At 52.8% G+C, this 19,506-nt stretch overlaps 1 protein-coding gene across 1 annotated transcript; it reads left to right on the top strand.

Moving 5' to 3' along the window:
- The first annotated feature begins 128 nt into the window (after positions 1-128).
- ADCK2 (aarF domain containing kinase 2) lies at positions 129-19,335 on the top strand. The gene is made up of 8 exons (XM_047763396.1): positions 129-1,894; positions 3,804-3,950; positions 6,690-6,818; positions 8,435-8,530; positions 11,201-11,452; positions 12,679-12,807; positions 14,804-14,857; positions 18,906-19,335. Exons 1-8 carry the CDS (start codon positions 962-964, stop codon positions 19,041-19,043), a joined length of 1,878 nt encoding a protein of 625 aa, XP_047619352.1. The 5' UTR covers positions 129-961; the 3' UTR covers positions 19,044-19,335.
- The last annotated feature ends 171 nt before the right edge of the window (positions 19,336-19,506 follow it).

The raw sequence follows: 19,506 nt of genomic DNA, 5'->3' as shown, positions 1-19,506 counted from the left end.
GGCATTGGAAGTGAATTTTAGCTTGGGGAGCCTCCGCCGGAGTCTGCGCCGCGTCCCCTTTAAGGGGCGGTCCCGGAAGACGCAGGCCGCGCGGCCTCTGAGCCGGGATTCCCGGCCCCGCGCGCCCGACCCCTGCCTTGCCGTCGGGTTCCCTCGCCCTCGGCGCCCGGATCCCTCGCCTTAGCCGCCCGGATCCCCCGCCCACGGCGTCGGGGTCCCCGGCCCTCCGAGACCCGATCCCTCGCCCGCCGCGCCCTGACCCTCTGTTCTCCTTCCACGCCCTTGGCGTCCAGACCCCCCCACTGCCCACCCGTCCTCGGCTCCCTGCAGCCCCAGCCTCAACTCCAGCTCCTCCCAACGCCGTCCTCGGTGCCCGGGTCCTCGGCCAGCCGCACTGTCCCCCACTGCCGCCCCAGCTCTCAACGCCCCGCTCTTTCCCGCCCGTCCTCGCCCGGAGCCAGGCTCTCGGCACCGCCGCCTCCCCCATCTCTACTCTGCGCTCTGGCCCCCAAGCGGGTGCCCGGGCACTCCCGCGACCTCTCGCCCGCCCGCGTGCGCGGTGACCCTGCGGCCGCCCGGCTCTGTCTCCGCCCGCGCGGCCGCCTCGCGCAGGTCACGTCCCCGGCCTGGGCCTGGCTGGCCCCCTCCGGGGCTCAAGCCTTCAGGCCTCTGGCCCAGGCGAGGTACCCGGGAGGAGCCGGGACGGATGGGCGGGCCCCTCCTGAGGCGGAGGCGGGGCAGGGCTGCGGGCCCTGGGGGCGGTGTGGCCCTGCAGGGCACGACCGGGATCAGGACCGGCCTTAAGCTGCACGACGAAGCTGAGGTCTGAGCGTCGCCCATCTCACAGCTGCCCCACTTGTCAGTGGAATACTCAGCCGGCGCCCTGGACTCAGTCAGCCTTGCGATGGATGCTTCTTAAAGCGGAGGGTAGGCAGCCTAGGCTGCGGACTTCTGGAAGAGGATGGTGACGCCCTGGCGCTTCTCTGTCAGGGTCTGCTTGTCGCACCTAAGGGGTTTTGAGCTCAGAAAGGAACTCGGCCTTCTGAGACCCGCTGGGTACTCTCGCAGGGCTAGACTCTGTTGGCTTCTGCTTGGCACTTTGCCCAAACTCGTCTCTGTCTCTGAAGACACTGGGGAGGGGGCCCCTGAGAGCTTGTGTCGGCAGAGGGCCCGCCGGAGTGTCCTGGCTGAACATGGGCCCCTGGGGACAGTCCCCCCAGAGGGACGGCTGGACGGTCTCCTTCTGCACCTGCGGATCTGGCTCAGGGCGGGGGCCCTCCTGGTGAAATTCTTCCCCCTCCTTCTACTCTACCCCTTCACCTACCTGGCTCCCAGTGTCTCCAGTCTCTGGCTCTACCTGCTTCTGAAAGCCACCGAGACCTCTGGCCCAACGTACATCAAACTGGGCCAGTGGGCCAGCACCCGGCGGGATCTCTTCTCAGAGGCTTTCTGCGCCCAGTTCTCCAAGCTGCATGTCCGGGTGCCTCCTCATCCTTGGACTCACACTGAACACTTCCTACGGCAGGCCTTTGGAGAGGACTGGGGGAGGGTCCTGTGCTTTGAGAAGCTGGAACCCGTGGGTTCAGGCTGTGTGGCCCAAGTGTACAAAGCTCGTGCCAACCCTGCCTTCCTGGAAAACGACAGCATCCAGAGACTGGCCTCGGGCTCTAGCCTGCAGCCTTCTTCGGAAGCTGGGGTGGTCGGGAGGCTGAGAGAGCTCCTTGGACCCCAGGGGAAGGCCTGGGGGCCTCCAGGAAGTCTTGCGGACCACTCATTTCTAGAAAAGCTGCTCCTCCCTAAAGCTGATCTGGTTGGGTCCAGTGCAGTCTTGTTTCAGGCTTCGGGGCCCGTCCACAAACCAGAACCAGATCACCTCATCCCCGTCGCAGTGAAGGTGAGTGTTGTGATGTTTGCAGCCAGGCCCTTTCCCACCTCTGAAATCTCATCCCCTCCACGGAGCTGCCCAGATCAGGAATGCTCCCTCTGCACATCACCCTGCATTGCGTTCCACTGATTTCTTTCCTTTTTTTTTTTGTCTTTTTCCTTAGGGCTGCACACGCGGTGCATGGAGGTTCCCACGCTAGGGGTCTAATTGGAGCTACAGCCACCAGCCTACACCAGAGCCACAGCAACGCCAGATCTGAGCCGCATCTGCGACCTACACCACAGCTCATGGCAATGCCGGATCCCCAACCCCCTGAACAAGGCCAGGGATTGAACCCACAACCTCATGGTTCCTAGTCAGATGCGTCAACCACTGAGCCAGGACGGGAACTCCTCCACTGATTTCTTTTAGCTTGACTACTACCTGAGTACCGGTGACTTGCATGCTGTCTGATTTCTTGGCTTGAGGGAGGGGAGGTGCAACTGGTCTGGAAGAGGGTTTGAAGTTCACTGCCTCTGCGGGTGGAGGACCCACCATCCAGCTGACCTCCTGTTCTGGGCTGGGGCTAAACTGGAGGCCGACGAGGCTAGGTGTGCCGTGCTCGTAGTTACAGCAGCGGATCTTTCTCTTCATTTCCGGTAACCCCCGCCTGGGCTCTGGCATCTCTCCTCGTCACAGTTTTCTTTCTCCGTTCAGCATGTCCCCAGAAGAAGTGGCAGACAGACACCCCGGGGAATGTAGCAAATACCTCCAAGAGACTGGTGGCAAATACCCCAGTGCTGTCTTACCCACTTGGAAAAAACCTTCCCAAGGGTGCCTCTCTTCAGACCTAGTGAATCAAACTTTCCAGGGGAAGAGACTGGGCCTGGCTTTTTATAAATGATGCAAGTCTTTTTCATGATCAAGCACTTTTGGGAAACCCTGGTCCAAAACATCTCGAAGGTTCCCTGTGTAGCAGGAAACACGCCAGTCATGTCAGAGACATTATTTAATCTTTAATAGATACCTGAGATAGGCATTTTTTTTTTATCTTTATTTATACTCCGCTTTGTTCCTAAAAGTATTTGAGGTGGAGGTAGGGGCTATTGCCTACATGTTTTTTTGTTTTATTTTTTTTTGGTTTTTAGGGCTGTACTCATGGCATATGGAGGTTCCCAGGCTAGGAGGTGAATAGGAGCTACAGCTGCCAGCCTATACCACAGCCACAGCAATGCGCGATCCGAGCCTCATCTGTGGCCTACAACACAGCTTACGGCAATGTCAGATCCCTGACCCACCGAGTGAGGCCAGGGATCTAACCCGCATCCTCATGGATACTGGTTGGATTCATTTTCGCTGCACTGCAACAGGAACTAGTCTGCATGTTTTAAATGGTGGAACAGGAGGCAAGAGAGGTTGAACAGCTTGTCCAGTTTCATACTGAAGTTGCAGACCTGGTATATGAAACTAGGGCTCTTTCTATCTGCCTCTGGAGTTTTGTGACTCTAGAGCAGCACTTGGTAGATTTTGGACTACTCGAAATGCATTCAGTAAAATGCAGGTTCCCAGGCACACTCCCAGCCAGTCTGATTGAGTAGGTCTTTGAGGAGGCCTGGGAATCCACATTTTTGCCAAGCCACCCATGGTGACTTCTATGCTCACTGATGTTTTGGGAGCCACTGATCTAAGCTTGATATATTGGAAGGAAGAGCCCACCTCTTCTTCCCAGCAAAGCTGAGTACCATGCAAAGGAGCTGCCTTCCCATCTCCCCAGGGAAGGTACCAAGGGATGCGGAAGGCAGGAGCATCTTGGCTGTTGGGACTGCCTTGCATTTGCTCTGATGAGAAGCTGGCTGACTCTCCTTTGATGGGTGGCACCAAGGCCAATGTGCCGTCCTGATTGATCCCTCCTCTGTCTCACTTGTCCTCTTTTTGGCAGGTGTTGCACCCTGGCCTGCTCGCCCAGGTACAGATGGACCTGCTGCTGATGAAGATGGGCAGCCGAGTCCTTACACTTTTACCAGGAATCAAGTGGCTCAGCTTGCCTGAGATTGTGGAGGAATTTGAGAAGCTCATGGTCCAACAGGTGAATCCTCCTTCCCCCAGTTGTAAACAGCACCTGGCAGTTTTTACTGTCAGCAGCTGCTTAGTCAATGCTGAACGGATGAGTATTTCCCCAGTGTGTCATGGCTAATGTAGCGTATTAGTCAGGATAGGTGGTGCTAGCTGATACAACAAAGGCTATCCAGATCTCAGTGACTTAATACAACAAGGTTATTTCTTGTTTATATGAAAGTTCCATGCAGGTGAACTGAGGGAGAGTGAGAGTTCCACTCCATAACTTTTTTTTTTCCTTTTTAGGGCTGCACCTGCAGCATATAGAAGTTCCCAGGCTAGGGGTTGAATTGGAGCTACCGCTGCCGGCCTACATCACAGCCACAGCAACACCAGATCCGAGCCACGTCTGTGACCTGTACCACAGCTCATGGTAATGGTGGGTTCTCCGACCCACAGAACGAGGCCAGGGATTGAACCTGCATCCTCATGGGTCAGGTTCATTACCCCTGAGCCACAACGGGAATTCCCAGATCAGAGCTTTAATCACACAGGCCCAGTGTAACTACGAGGGAGCTTGGGGAATGGTCTCCTTAGTGCCTGCGAGGAAAGTGAAATGAGTCTGGTGGAGCAGATGGCGTTATCTGTACCCCAATCATTGGCCAACTCCAGGAGGAGGAGGAAAATGAGCAAAATCACACACTCTACCTTTGTTTTGCTTTGTTTCTATGGCTTCATGAGTAGATAAGGACCTCCTCCCCGTCCAGGGCCCTTGGGACACCTGTTTAAGTAGCCAGAATTGGCAAACATGCAGGAGGCTCCCGGGGCTCCAGGGAGGTATTTGCGCTGGCTTCATGATGAATGGCAGAGAAATGGGCAGGCTTTCAGAAGCAGTGTGCCAAGCCTTCATTTATGTCCTTGGATTTAGGCTGTTAAGCCCCAGGGATATGTTTTAGTGTTTAGTTTTGTTTGTTTGTTTGTTTGTTTGCTTTTTAGGGCTGCACCTGCAGCACATGGAAGTCCCAGGCTAGGGGTCAAATCAGAACTGCAGCTGCCGGCCTACACCACAGCCACAGCAACATGGGATCCTTAACCCACTGAGCAGGGCCAGGGATCAAACCCGTGTCCTCATGGATCCTTGTCGGGTTTGGGCTCGTAACCTGCTGAGCCACAATGGGAACTCCATGTCTTAATGTTTAGAAAGTTTTGCTTTATGCTGTGGAGTCGTGTAGTTTTCGATAATAAAATTAAAACAGAGAAAAATAGGGAGTTCCCGTCATGGCTCAGTGGTTAACGAATCCGACTAGGAACCATGAGGTTGCTGTTCGATCCCTGGCCTTGCTCAGTGGGTTAAGGATCCAGCGTTGCCGTGAGCTGTGGTGTAGGTTGAGGATGTGGCTTGGATTCCACGTTGCTGTGGCTCTGGTGTAGGCCGGTGGCTACAGCTCTGATTCGGCCCCTAGCCTGGGAACCTCCATATGCCGCGGGAAGCGGCCCTAGAGAAGGCAAAAAGACAAAAACGAAAACAGAGAAAAATAGCTTCTGTTCTGACACCCCTCTTGGCATTCATCACTCTTAGTTCTACCATCCACCTGAGCTTCATTCTCCTTCAGGAAGTCTGACAGGCGGCGTGGGTTCCTGTCACTTCAAGCTCAGACCTCCACATCTCACCCATTTTGCCCCCAGAATCTACTCTTCCTGCTAGCTGTAGCTCTCAGTACACCCATCATGATCCTAGGCTTGAAACCTTAGAGTCTGGGTGTGTGTTGTGGGGGTTGTTTGTTCATTTTCAAATTCATGTAACACTTGTTAAGAGCTCTGTTAGAAGCTGGTGAACAGGAGTTCCTCTTGTGGCACAGAGGAAACGAATCCCACTAGTAACCATGAAGTTGTGGGTTCGATCCCTGGCCTCGCTCAGTGGGTTAAGGATCCAGCATTGCTGTGAGCTGTGTGTAGGTTGCAGTCGTGGCTTGGATCCCATGTTGCTGTGGCCCTGGTGTAGGCTAGCAGCTATAGCTCTGATTGGACCCCTAGCCTGGGAACCTCCATATGCTGTGGGTGTGGCTCTAAAAAGACCAAAAAAAAAAAAAAATCAAAGTCTGGAGGCTGGGAGAGGAGTCTGGACAGGAGATGAGGGTGCTCCCAAGGTCAGGAGGGGAATGAGGGGAGAGTAGCTGGGCAGGGTCTGGAGCAGCATCTGGGGGCATGCTGCTAGGGGACCAGACCGAGGAGGCACGGTGGGAGAGAGGGGAGAAGGACCTGAAAGCCAAGCCCTGGTGCCAGGAGATCGCCAATGGCATTGGCCCTGGGGGTCCAGAGAGTAACTGAGGATGCGACTGGAAGTGGGCCTGCCACTGGGGAGTTTACAGAGAGCCGCGTCCAGTGGCGCCCGTGATGGCAGGGGACCTCACCAGAGGGACAGGGCTGGAGGGAGGGCTGGTGCAGGGAGCTGGGCCACCTGAGGGGACACCAAGCTGACCCCCTGGAGACGGGGAAGGGGCCCAGTGGCTGCTGTAAAGGGGGGCAGAGGAAGAATAGTGGAGGTGCAGTGGAGCCCAAGCAGGTGCACTGTCTGTAGCTTGGAGTTTGAGCCGGGGTTGGGACTTGCGGGGCAGCGCTCAGCCACAGGGCCCCGGCCCAGCTTCCTGGGACTTCTGCAGGAGAAGTAGGTGGTGGAGGCAGGTGACTTGTTAGCTCTTGGGGGTTCAGTTGTTGCCTCCCTGGGCCCAGCCCACCCCCCGCCCCATCTCTTCTTTGCATTTTCCTGTAGATCGACCTGCGTTACGAAGCCCGGAATCTGGAACACTTCCAGTGCAACTTCCTGCACGTGAACTCTGTCAAATTCCCCACCCCTCTGCGCCCCTTTGTCACCAGGGATGTCTTGGTGGAAACATACGAAGTAAGACAGAGCTTCTTCTGGCCGCACCTTTCACTCACAGCCAAGCCGTCTCTGCTCCCTAGGAAGGCTTGAGTTTGAAAACACAAAACCCAGAGAGTGTAGGATTACTGTCTGGAAAACTGCAAGAGGCGTGGGTGCTCATGAGGGTGGAAGTTGGGGTAGCAAAGTGGCTGAGAGCCTGGCCTCGGCGTCAGGCTTTCTGGATTTGAAAGTCTGCTCTGCCATTGTATTTGCTGGGTGGCTTCCGTCCCCTCCTATATGACAGCCCCCTCCTATATAACAGCGTACGGTTGTCCCAGGAGTCAATGACACAGTAAATACAGAACCCCCTCCACACAGAGTCTGCACAGACAGCGCTCACAAGTATTCTGTTATGGGCTTAGCCGTCCAGCCTCCTTTATTTTATTTTATTTGACTTTATTTATGCAAGAAATAGATTTATTAAGATAAGACACAGGTGAGAGATGCAAGCAGGCAGCCTAGGAGGTTCTGCCCAGCCTCCTTGATAGAGGTGGTAATGAGATCCAGAGGAGTGACCTGAACGACCCCCTGTTACTAGCTGTGTGACCTTGAGCAAGTTACTCAAACTCTCTGGGCTTTAGTTCTTTTATTCATTAGTTGGGGATAATGAGATCTATCTCAATAGGCTGCTTTGACAATTACATAACTAACCTTCATGAGACGTTCCTGCTGTGGCTCAGCTGAAACGAATCTGACTAGTATCCATGAGGATATGGGTTTGATCCCTGTCCTTGGTCAGTGGGTTGGGGATCCAGCGTTGCCATGAGCTGTGGTGTAGGTCGAAGACAATGCTTGAAGCCCGAGTTGCTGTGACTTCCGATTTGACCTCTAGCCTGGGAACTTCCATGTGCCACAGGTGTGGCCCTAAAAAGCAAAAAAAAAAAAAAAAAAAAAAAAACAAAAACCCCAAACAAAAAAAAGGAACCTGTATGAAATGCTTATTCACTAGCTCCCCTTTCTTCCCCCCTTTTTTTTTTCTTTTCCATTTTCCTGTTGAAGTTCACAGATCTCACCCAGGTCCCTCTCAGCTGGTTCTTTTTCTGTTTGTTTTGTCATTTGAGGGCCGCACTGGCGGCACACGGAGGTTCCCAGGCTAGGGGTAAAATCAGAGCTACAAGCGCCGGCCTACACCACAGCCACAGCAACTTCAGATCTGAGCCGCACCTGTGACCTACACCCCAGCTCACGGCAACGCTGGATTCCTAACCCAGTGAGTGGAGCCAGGGATCGAACCTGCATCCTCATGGATACTAGTCAGATTCGTTTCCGCTGAGCCATGACGGGAACTGGCTCTTGACCAGAAGCAAGCTCACCCTACGATCGCAGCATCTCTTCGCTGTGGGTGGCAATCAGCGGATTTCTTCCCTAGTAAATGGACAGGACTAGTTGAGATGTATTATAGAAGAGAAATGTACGTAGGTGAACATTACCGTGAGGGTGGCAGATTCATAGGATCTCTAAGGAAGGGAAAACTCTTTGGGTCACTTCCCAGTCAGTGGAAAGGCGGCGGCGGCGGTGTGTCCCACGGGAATGAGGGGACGGGCCGTCTTGGGCTGTGCAGGGTAAAGCGCTTCTCTCCCGCGTTTTCCTCGAAGGAGAGCGTGCCTGTGTCCAGTTACCAGCAAGCAGGGATTCCCATGGACGTGAAGAGGAAGATCGCGCGGCTGGGGATCAACATGCTGCTGAAGATGGTGAGGTCTCGGCCCCGGGTCGGGTGCCGAGCCCAGCGCTCGATGGGGTGGTGTGTGTGGTGAGGGCGGGACACTGCCCAGCTAAGCAGCAAGTGGCTGGGTTGAGAGGGGCAGCTCTAGAGACAGCCAGGCTGGCCCAGCGCCCGTTCTTCTTTTTAGGGCTGCACCTGCGGCACGTGGAGGTTCCCAGGCTAGGGGTCAAATTAGACCCCTACACCACAGCCCCCACCACACCAGATCTGAGCCACGTCTGTGACCTACACCACAGCTCACGGCAATGCCAGATCCCTGACCCACTGAGCAAGGCCAGGGATCGAACCCTCATCCTCATGGATACTAGTCGGATTCGTTGCCTCTGAGCCACGGTGGGAAGTCCCCCAGTGCCCATTCTTCTGCAGCTTTCTGTTGAGCACTTCCTTGGTGGCCTGCCCTCTGTCACCACGCAAGAGTGGGGAGGAAGACCCAGGCCCCGCCCGAGGTACCTACCCTTTAGGCAAATAGCCAGAGACGACATTGGGTGTTAAATGCTATTTCATTTATTCATTCAGCAAGTGTCTAGTCACCTGCTAGGTGCGGGGCACTGAATTAAGTGCTGGGTTTGTAGTCGTGAGCAACACAGACATGATGGCAGTGTTCATGGAACTGCCATTCGGTGGGAAGACGGGTAACACTAAGGAAATGGCACATAGGGTTAAGTGCAGGTACCCCACGGTCATTTTGGAGGGGCCCACACCAGCTCCAGGATTTATCCAGAAAGTGGCTCATCTCTGCCAGGATATGAAGGCAGTCTAGCTGTCACCTTCCCGAGAATGGCCTGATGCTAATTATCATGAATGAGTTGACACTCAGAAGAGGCTACAGTGAGCCCTAAGCCAGGTCAGCTATTATGATCACCAGTAGCAACAGTAGGAGGCCGGCATTGTCAGCAGCTCAGGTGTGGCGGCAAAGAAAGAAGAGCCTGAGGTCGAGGAGGGTCCGAGGCCTTCGCGGTGGTTGGCGCAGATGAGAGCGGTTGATGCGTGGACGGCAGGTCTAGGGTGGGTAGGGGGCTGAGTGTCCAGGTCCGAGGGTGCAGAGTTAGGGTAGGAGGGAACCAGGCAGATAGCAGAAGTGGGGCAGAGGTGAGGATGGGCGCTCCCAGTAGGATGGTGGTGGGTGCAGGCAGACAGCACAGGAGACTGTAAGCCAGACACTGGCAACGGCCTCGGGGGGAGGGAGGGTCAGCCCTGACTTTGCCTCCAGCCCTGGGCGTGGGTGTCAAGAGTCAGCAGCCCCCACCCAAGGGGCTCCTGGAAAAGTGGGGGTGTTGTAGGGAAGCTGGGTTTCCACTGTCAGTGCACTGGAAGCTCAGTGGGGAGAGGACCTTGTCCCCAGTAACGGCATCATGGGCCAGAGGGGAGGGTGCAGGAGGTGTAGCCAGGGGAGGAGCAGCGCTAAGCAGTGCCCAGGAGTTGGGGGTTCTGGGGGACTTCAGCTTGTGGGGTCAAGAATCCTGGGGGCCTCAGCTGACTGCAAGGTGCCAGGAGGTTCGGACCCAGGGCAGTCTTTGGTGACCATATCCTGTAAGTGTGTCTGCGTGGTTGTCAGCATCACCATTTGCTGTGTAGACAGATGGAGGGAATGAAGCTGAAGTCTGATTTATGAAAAAAAATGTTTATGGCTGTGCCCGCAGCATATGGTAGTTCCCAGGCTAGGGGTCTATTCAGAGTTATAGCCGCTGGCCTATACCACAGCCACAGCAACGCCGGATGCTTAACCCACTGAGGGAGGCCAGGGATCGAACCCGCGTTCTCATGGATAATAGATTTGTTTTCACTGAGCCATGACAGGAACTCCTGAAAAAAAATTTTTTAATGGCTGCGCCGGTGGCACATGGAAATTCCTGGGCCAAGGGTTGAATCCAGACCCCAGCTGTGATCTACACCACAGCTGCAGCAACACTGGATCTTTTAACCCACTGTGCCGGGCCTGGAATTGAATCCGAGTCTCCTCTGAAGTTACCCAAGCTGCTACAGTCAGATTCTTTAGGGCCTCACCTGCAATACATGGAGGTTCCCATGCTAGGGGTTGAATCTGAGCTGCAGCTGCTGACCTGCACCACAGCCACAGCAACTCAGGATCTGAGCCGCATCTACACCGCAGCTCTCAGCAATGTCAGATCCTTAACCCGCTGATTGAGGCCAGGGATCAAACCTACATCCTCATGGATACTAGTTGGATTTTTAACCTGCTGAGCCACAATGGGAACTCCTGAAATATTTTTAAAGGAAGGAAGTACCATGAGTTTTAAGAGCTGAGAGGTTTGGGGAAAATCTTTATAAACAATCAGTAGATAATTATTTTTTAATTTGAATATTAATTGCTCAAATCAGAGTGACAATCATCTCTGGAAATGCTGTTTGGTCTTTGATTTTCACATTCTCCTATGATCTTTTTTAATGCTCTTTACCTTGAAAATCACTTTTCTCTTGAAAACCTCTACTTGCCCTGTCTGTGTACAGATTCTGAAATGATGATACCAAGCATTGGGAGTTTATAGAGCACACCTTCGTTTGTCTCTGTGTGATCACTGGGAACTTGCCGTCACCCAGGAAGCTTTTTTGCATGTGGCCTGGTGGTGCTGGGATGGTGAAGCTGACTTAGCCTGGAATAGCCTTGCTCTCTCCCCAGATATTTGTGGACAACTTCGTCCATGCGGACCTTCACCCTGGGAACATCCTGGTCCAGGGTGCCGATGGTCTTTCCAAGAGCCAGGAGGCGCGGCTGCAGCAGGTGGATGTCTGTGATGCTCTGGCTGTGGCTGTGACACCTGCCCAGTGCCCACTGCGCCTGGTGCTGCTGGATGCTGGCATTGTGGCCGAGCTGCAGGCCACTGACTTGAGGAACTTCCGGGCAGTGTTCATGGCCGTGGCAATGGGGCAGGTGAGGCCTGCTGGGCCCTTGGGAGTTGGGGGTGATCCTGATGGAAATGGGTGGCGCAGAGAGACAAGGGGAGGAGAGAGAGGAAAGAGGAGCAGAGGTGGGAGTTCCTGTTGTGGCGCAGTGGCGATGAACCCAAGTAGTATCCATGAGGATGTGGGTTTGATCCCTGGCCTCGATCAGTGGGTTGGGGATCCAGCATTGCCGTGAGCTATGGTGTAGGTTGAAATGGGGCTTGGGTCTGGTGTTGCTGTGATTGTGGCGTAGACTGGTGGCTGCAGCTGTGATCGGACCCCTAGCCTGGGAACTTCCATATGCTGCAGGTATGGCCCTAAAAAGCAAAAAAACAAAACAAAACAAAACTGAGATGCAGCGGCAGGTGGGGAATGGGAGGGGCTCCTCTACAGATTTGGGTGAAGGAAGCCAAGGAGGAAGAGCTTGGCTTCTGTGCTGTGGGAGGCGAAAGGCCTTAGCAGTGACCGCAGGGGCCAGGTGGGTGTTGGCGAGGCCGTGGAGGCTTTACTTAGGGGTGTCTTGGGTGGAGGAGGAGCTAGAAGGCTGCAACACAGGGGACAGGTCAGCTGTGAGCAGGGAAGTCTGCTCAGGCAGAAAGGCAGCCCATGAGAAGAGTGTGGCTTGTCCAGCCCAGCAGCAGGTCCTGGTGGCAGATGGAGCGTGAGCAGCAGGACCCTGGCTTTGCCTGTGTGGCCTTGGAGGCCCAGGACTGTGTAGCTCCTTCCCCTGACTGTGCTAAGCACAGGTGGGGCCCCACTGACCAAGAGAGGCTTCAGAAGACCTCAATCGATGTTCTGTTGTGGGGGCGGAGGGTAAAGTTAAAAAAGGATGTGTGTTGGAGTTCCCACTGTGGCTCAGTGGTTAGGGACTTGACTGGTATCCACGAGCATGTGGTTTGGATCCCTGGCCTCCCTCCGTGAGTTAAGGATCTGGCGTTGCCGTGAACTGTGGTGCAGGTTGCAGATGCAGCTTGGATCCATTGTTGCTGTGGCTGTGTTGTAGACCGGCAGCTGTCGCTCTGATTCAGCCCCTAGCCTGGGAATTTCCATATGCTGCAGGTATGGCCCTTAAAAAAGGCAAAAAAGAAAAGAAAAAAGGATGGGTGACCAAAAGCATGATGATAGAAACAACTAGGACATGAAGAAGTTGAGGCAGAGCATCTAGTTTTACAGCCTCTTGACTCCACCAGGGTTTTTCTCTTGTGCGTCTTCCAGGGCCAAAAAGTGGCTGAGCTCATCCTGCACCACGCGCGGGCCCACGAGTGCAAGGATGTGGAGGGATTTAAGGCCGAGATGGCCAGGCTGGTGACCCAGGCCAGGAAGAACACCATCACCCTGGAAAAGGTGAGCCGGCCCCTCGAGGGGTGGGGGCCGCGGGGTGTTTACTGACCTTGCCCTTGGACGGAGCAAACCCCAGGTCTAAGGGAGACCTCTTCATGGGGCGGTCTTGAGAGGGTGTGAGTTTTCAGGCAGATAAAGAGGTGTGAGGAGGCCCACAGAAATCCTTGGCTCTCAAGAGCGGCTCCTTGACCAGGCTGTCCCAGGTGGCTGCCGGGACTGAAACTGATCGCACTTATGGCTCGAACCCAGCCGGAACCCAAGGTGGGACTTGGACCCATGTGCTGGGACTCGAACCCAGCCGGAACCCAGATTGGGTCTTTTAAAGTAGAATCACACAGAGTTCCCATTGTGGCACAGTGGTTAACGAATCCGACTAGGAACCATGAGGTTGCAGGTTCGATCCCTGGCCTTGCTCAGTGGGTTAAGGATCCAGCGTTGCTGTGAGCTGTGGTGTAGGTTGCAGACTCGGCTCGGATCCCATGTTGCTGTGACCCTGGTAGAAGCCGGTGGCTGCAGCTCCAAATAGACCCCTAGCCTGGAAACCTCCATGTGCCGTGGGAGCGGCCCAAGAAATGGCAAAAAGACAAAAAAAAAAAAAAAGAAAAAGGTAGAATCACCAGTGTCTGGACTTCCTGAGGTCCAGGTTCTTTGTGCTTTAGCACAGAAAGAGAAGAGAGACAAAGTGATAGGTAAGAAAAAGGCTTATTGACTTACTTTTTATTTATTTATTTTTGGTCTTTTCAGGCCACACCCACAGCCTATGGAAGTTCCCAGGCTAGGGGTCCAATCAGAGCTACAGCTGCCAACCTACACCACAGCTCATGGCAACGCCGATCCTTAGCCCACTGAGCATGAGCGAGACCAAGGATTGAACCCACATTCCTCATGGATCTTAGTCATCTTCATTAACCACTGAGCCAGGACTGGAACTCCAAGAAAAAGGTTTATTAAGATAAGCTGCTTGTGAGACACGCGCAAGTCGGCAGGCAAGGAGGCTCTGCCCTGGAGGATCAGGTGGGCTACATGTTTATAATCCAAGGGGCGCGGAAGTGGGAAAAGACTTCCTTTCTTCCAGTCGTAGCTCTTCCTTGGTCTCCATAAGAGAGTATTTGATACTATAAGGTCACACAAGGACTGTCACAGTGCTTTTGAGTTTAAATCACCAGAAGGGCGGTCCTTAAACTCCTGCCCTTGGTCTGAACCTGAATGCAGGCCTCCCCCCATCCCCCACCCAGTGACCTGAGGCATCTCGCACCCTCCACTAGTCAAGCAAGCCTGCTTTGTTCTGATGGCTTTCTTGAGCAGTTAACAATTTACAGTGATCACTCCAAATTCTCTAGGCTTCCCTCTCTATCTATGGTCCCTTGGTGGGACTTCTACAACTACCTGTGCCTACTCCCCGCCTCCCTCCCCGCCCCACCCTGCCAGGCTGTAGGTGTTCTGTTGTTTTATTTCCGTGGACTGAGCTGAGTGTGGAGGGAGCGAAGGAGGACTGAGACTCCTGAGCAGCCAAAGCCATACTGAATGTTCAGGTCCTTTATTTCGACCTGAGCCAGAGCCCACTTTGAATTTTAGACACAATTCTTACACACCAGGCTTTCTCCCCAAGTTTATTCCCACGTCTACGTGCTAGCAGGAGCAAGTTCAGAACAAGAGGTGGCCTCCTGGCAGCGAGGAGCGGCAGCTGGCCCCAAGGCACTGCCATCGTACTTGTTCTGATGTGACTTCTGTGTGTGCTGGGGATGCTGGGGATGCTGGGGCAGAGGCCTCAAGGCTGGTCCTCTTGAGGAGTCTTTGAACTCAGTCATGAGATGGGAGTTGGGCTTGTATGTGTGCAGTTCTTTCTGTTCACTGGTGCATGCGTGCGTGCGTGCGTGCGTGTTTGTGTGTGTGAGAGAGAGAGAGAGAGAGAGAAACAGAGAGGGGGAGGAGCCCACAGCGGGGAGTGGTTCCTGGGGATTTGGCAGGTTTTGCAGTTGTCTTTATTGTGTTTTTCCAGCTTCAAGTTTCCAGCCTCCTCTCGAATGTCTTTAAGTTGCTGGTGACTCATAAGGTGAGGTCCCAAGCCAACCTTGAGTAGCACTCTGCTCAGGCCGGAAGGGGGACTCTGGGGAAGGTGGGGGGAGGGGATCCCTCAGGGTGGTGACAGGCACTTCTCTCAACCTGAGATCTGGTTTTTGGAAAACAGTTGATGAGGAGTGCTGTCTGTTTCCTGACAGTGTGGCCCCGCCTTTCCTTGGTCACATTGCCTATTGTCAGCCTATGTGGTCTGAGCACCTCCTCTGATCCTTAGCCGTAGAAGGTGTATTCACAAATGTATAAAGCAAAAAGCCAAAAAAAAGAAAAAAGAAAAAAAGAAAAAAAGGAGTTCCCATCGTGGCCCAGTGGAAACGATTCTGACTAGGAACCTCGAGGTTGCGGGTTTGATCCCTGGCCTCACTCAATGGGTTAAGGATCAGTGGATTGCCTTGAGCTGTGGTGTAGGTCACAGACATGGCTCGGATCTGGCATTGCTGTGGCTGTGGCTGTGGTGTAGGCCAGCGGCTACAGCTCTGATTAGACCCCTAGCCTGGGAACCTCCACATGCCTCGAGAGTGGCCCAAGAAATGGCATAAAGACAAAAAAAAAAAAAACAAAAACAAAAACCCAACCAACCAAACAAACAAAAACAACACTTTAGGAAGTTCCTATTGTGGCTCAGTGCTAGCAAGCCTGACTAGGATCTGTGAGGATGAGTGTGTTCCCTGGTGTCAGTGGGTTGAGGATCCAGCGTTGCCATGAGCGGGGGTGTGGGTTGAGGATCCAGCGTTGCCATGAGCGGGGGTGTAGGTCACAGATCCGGCTTGGATCTTGCATTGCTGTGGCTGTGGTGTAGACCAGCAGCTGCGGCTCCAACTCAGTCCTTAGCCTGGGAACATCCATAAGCCATGGGTGCAGGCCTTAAAAAAAAAAGAAAAAAAAAATTTTAATTGTGGTTAAAAAAAAGTGAAACTTCCCCCTACCCATCTCCAAGGGTGGTTTAGCAGTGTCAACCACCTTTACATAGTTGTGTAACAGATCTTGTTACCAGAACTTAAGTTTCTGCCAAATAGAAATGCAGGGACGAGTTTGGGGGGAGGAGAAAAAGATAGCCTTACTGCTTTGCCAGGCAAAGGGGGCCACAGCAGGCTAGTGCCTTCAAGACTGTGCCCCCTTTGGAAGGGATTAGCAGGTGGTTGTATAGCTGGCAGAGTGGAAAAATCAGCCACCGATAAGGATCAGGGTAGAGGCAAGCTTGCATTGTTTTCAGCGCTGGTGTTTCGTGGCCCCAGGTCTGGTCCTGGTGGTCCTCCTTCCTGGACTGAAGATGCTTCATAAAGCAGTTCTTCCATTTGTTGGGGGGTTTTAATTCTGCAGAAGGGCTCAAAGCTTTATGTATATTCCTTGAGGAGGAACCAGGACCTGCCCCAAGGCTGCACTGTTGTCTCTTGACGGCCCCTCCCTGGTCTCTGCGTCCCCTCCCTTCCCTGATTAGCAGCTGCCCTTTGGAACTCAGGGAAGCTCATGGATGCTGAGGCTCACTCCCTACAGCAAGAAATGGGACACAGAAAGCCTGTGTGCCCAGGAGCCCCACAGGGCACTAGCGTGGTTACTATCTCTAGATCTCTAGAACTTTCTCATCTTGCAGAACTGAAACTCTCTACCTACTGAACAACTCCCCAGGTTTTTCTGCCCCCAGACCCTGGCAACCACCATTCCACTTTCTGTTTTCATGATTTTGATGACTCTGGATTTCCCATATAAGTAGAATCACATGGTATTTGTCCTTCTGTGACTGGCTTATCTCACTCAGTGCAGTGTCCTTGAGGCTCCTCCATGTTGTAGCATGTGACAGGGCTTCCTTCTTTTTGAAGACCAAATAATATTCCATTTGACATATATGCTGTATTTTCTTTATTTGTTCATCCTTTGATGGACATTTGGGTCACTTCTACCTTTTGGCTCTTATGAACAATGCAGCAGTGAACATGGGTGTGCAAGTAGCTTTTGAAGATCGTGCTTTCAATTCTTTTGGATATTTACCTGGATAGGGGATCGCTTGATCATATAGCGTTTCTTAAAAAATGGAAGAGCAGTTGATTTATATACAGCGGGTTTTTTTGGCTTTTGAGGAAGCTCCGTACTGTTTTCTGTAGCGTGCCCAATTTTACATTCCCACCATCAGTGTACCTAGGTACCAATTCTCCACATCCTCACCAACACTTGTTATTTTCTGGTTTTTTCTTTCTTTCTTTCTTTCTTTTTTAATGACTACCCTCATGGGAGTGAGGTGATATCCCAGGGTGGTTTCGATTGCGTTTCTCTAATGAGTAATGATGCTCAGCATCTTTTCATATGCTTGCTTTTTGGCCATTTGTCTTTGTTTTTTGCTTTTGTCTTTTTTTTTTTGTCCTTTTGCTATTTCGTGGGCTGCTCCCGCGGCATATGGAGGTTCCCAGGCTAGGGGTCGAATCGGGAGCTGTAGCCACCGGCCCACACCAGAGCTACAGCAACGTGGGATCCGAGCCGCGTCTGCGGCCTACACCACAGCTCACGGCAACGCTGCCTGCTTAACCCACTGAGCAAGGGCAGGGACCGAACCCACAACCTCATGGTTCCTAGTTGGATTCATTAGCCAGGGCGCCACGACAGGAACTCCGTGCTTTTGTCTTTTTAGGGCTACACCCATGACATATGGAAGCTCTCAGGCTAGGGGTCAAATCGGAGCTAAAGTTGCTGGCCTACACCACAGCTCAATGGCAACGCCAGATCCCTAACCCACTGAGCGTGGCCAGAGATTGAACCTGTGTCCTCATGGATTTTAGTCAGGTTTGTTTCTGCTAAGCCACGATGGGAATTCCTTGACCATTTGTATATGTTCTTTGGATAATGTCTATTTTGGTAGCACTTAATTTTTAAATAAAATATTTGATAGAAACCCAACAGAGATAGAAAGAATACAACGAGTACTGAATAGCTTGCTGTGGAGCTTAAGCATGAAAACATTCTCAACAGTGTTGACACTCCAGGTCCCTAACCCTGAACAGAGCCTGTGCCACTAAGGGTCCTCCGTCTGTCTTCTCACGTCCTGGTGGAGGTGGCTGAGCCAAACATGCTGCTTTTTCCTCATCAGCCCATCTGACCCCTCAGACAGCTTTTCAGACCCTAACTGAGACAAATACCCTTTACTTTTTGTTTTTTGTTTTGGGGTTTTGTTGTTGTTGTTTTGTCTTTTGCCTTTTTAGGGCCGCACCTGTGGCATATGGAAGTTCCCAGGCTACAGGGATTGCAGGTTCAATCCCTTGCCTTGCTCAGTGGGTTAAGGATCCAACGTTGCCGTGAGCTGTGGTGGAGGTCACAGACACGGCTTGGATTTGGTGTTGCTGTGGCTCTGGTGTGGGCCAGTGGCTACAGCTCCCGATTGGACCCTTAGCCTGGGATCTCCATGTGCCACGGGAGCAGCCCTAGAAAAGGCAAAAAAGACCAAAAAACCCCCACAACATAAAATAAATAAATAGATTCTGGCTCTACCCTTTCTCCCCAGAGGCCTTGAGCAAGTCCCTTAACCACCCTAAACCTTCGCTTCCTTATCTACTGAATAGGGATAAAGGGAGTACTTTTGAGGATTAGTTGGGTAATCTATGGAAACTGGTATTAACTATGAGCCTGGCTCCAAAAGGGAAGAAACTCTGATGTGTTGAAGCAAAGCCGGTTGTACCTGGTCTCTGGAAGGTTACTGTGGATTTTGAAGAATGACCCTTGTTTAGATTTATAGTTTCTGGTGTAGCTGTGAAATATTCATTTTAGTGTTTTTAAGTCATTCACACACACACACGCAGACACACACGAGCAGGCAGACACGCACCCCCTAATGAAGAGCTGTCCACACTGCACCCCCTGGATTTTTCTTTAATATTTCTAGTAGGTGGGAGTATTTGAGATGGTGGGGAAAAGAAAGTTAGGTAGACGATAAAAATCACACGGGCAGGTACGTGGCCAGGAGTGGATGTGACAGGGTTACCTGGGACGCTGTCTGTATATATCAGTGGACTTCAGGAAGAACCACTGTCTTTCCATTTCAGGTAAAGCTGGAGAGCAACTTCGCCTCAATTGTCTTTGCCATCATGGTCTTGGAGGGGCTTGGCCGCTCACTGGATCCTAAACTGGACATCCTGGAGGCAGCAAAGCCCTTCCTTCTGCAAGGCCTAGCGACCTGCTGACTGCGGCTCTGGGGGTGCAGCAGGCCTTGGCTCAACCAGAGGCCACTGCCAGCAGCCTCTCCTGTGGCAGCTTGAACATCCTAGAGTTGGCATGTGTGGAAGGCCTGCCATTGCCTTTCACTCTGATCTGGTTTCAGGCGTCTGTTTTGAAAGCTTTGGGCTACTTGGGTGGGAAGTAGAGGGAAGGTAGGGTCCTATCCATTCGGTCATGGGAGCTGGGCCAGGTGTCAGGGAGCCTGTTTCAAGGAGAATATTCTCTGGAGGAGGACGAATAAACTTAGTTCTTTTGTTTTCTGGTTCTTCTCACTTCTCTTCTGAACCCTCTATACTCCTGGATCAGGTGGGTCCTGCTGGTTGTTTCCTGATACTTAGGTCAGAAGATGTCACAGAATCCCATAGACCTGTGGCTTCCAGATGTTTCTGATTATGTGCTCTATTGGCAAAAAGCTGAATGTATTTATAT

The sequence above is a fragment of the Phacochoerus africanus genome, chromosome 16 (assembly GCF_016906955.1).
Source record: "Phacochoerus africanus isolate WHEZ1 chromosome 16, ROS_Pafr_v1, whole genome shotgun sequence".
NCBI lineage: Eukaryota > Metazoa > Chordata > Mammalia > Artiodactyla > Suidae > Phacochoerus > Phacochoerus africanus.
The sequence above is the reverse complement of the archived record's forward strand: the minus strand, read 5'-3'. Positions and strand labels throughout refer to the sequence as shown.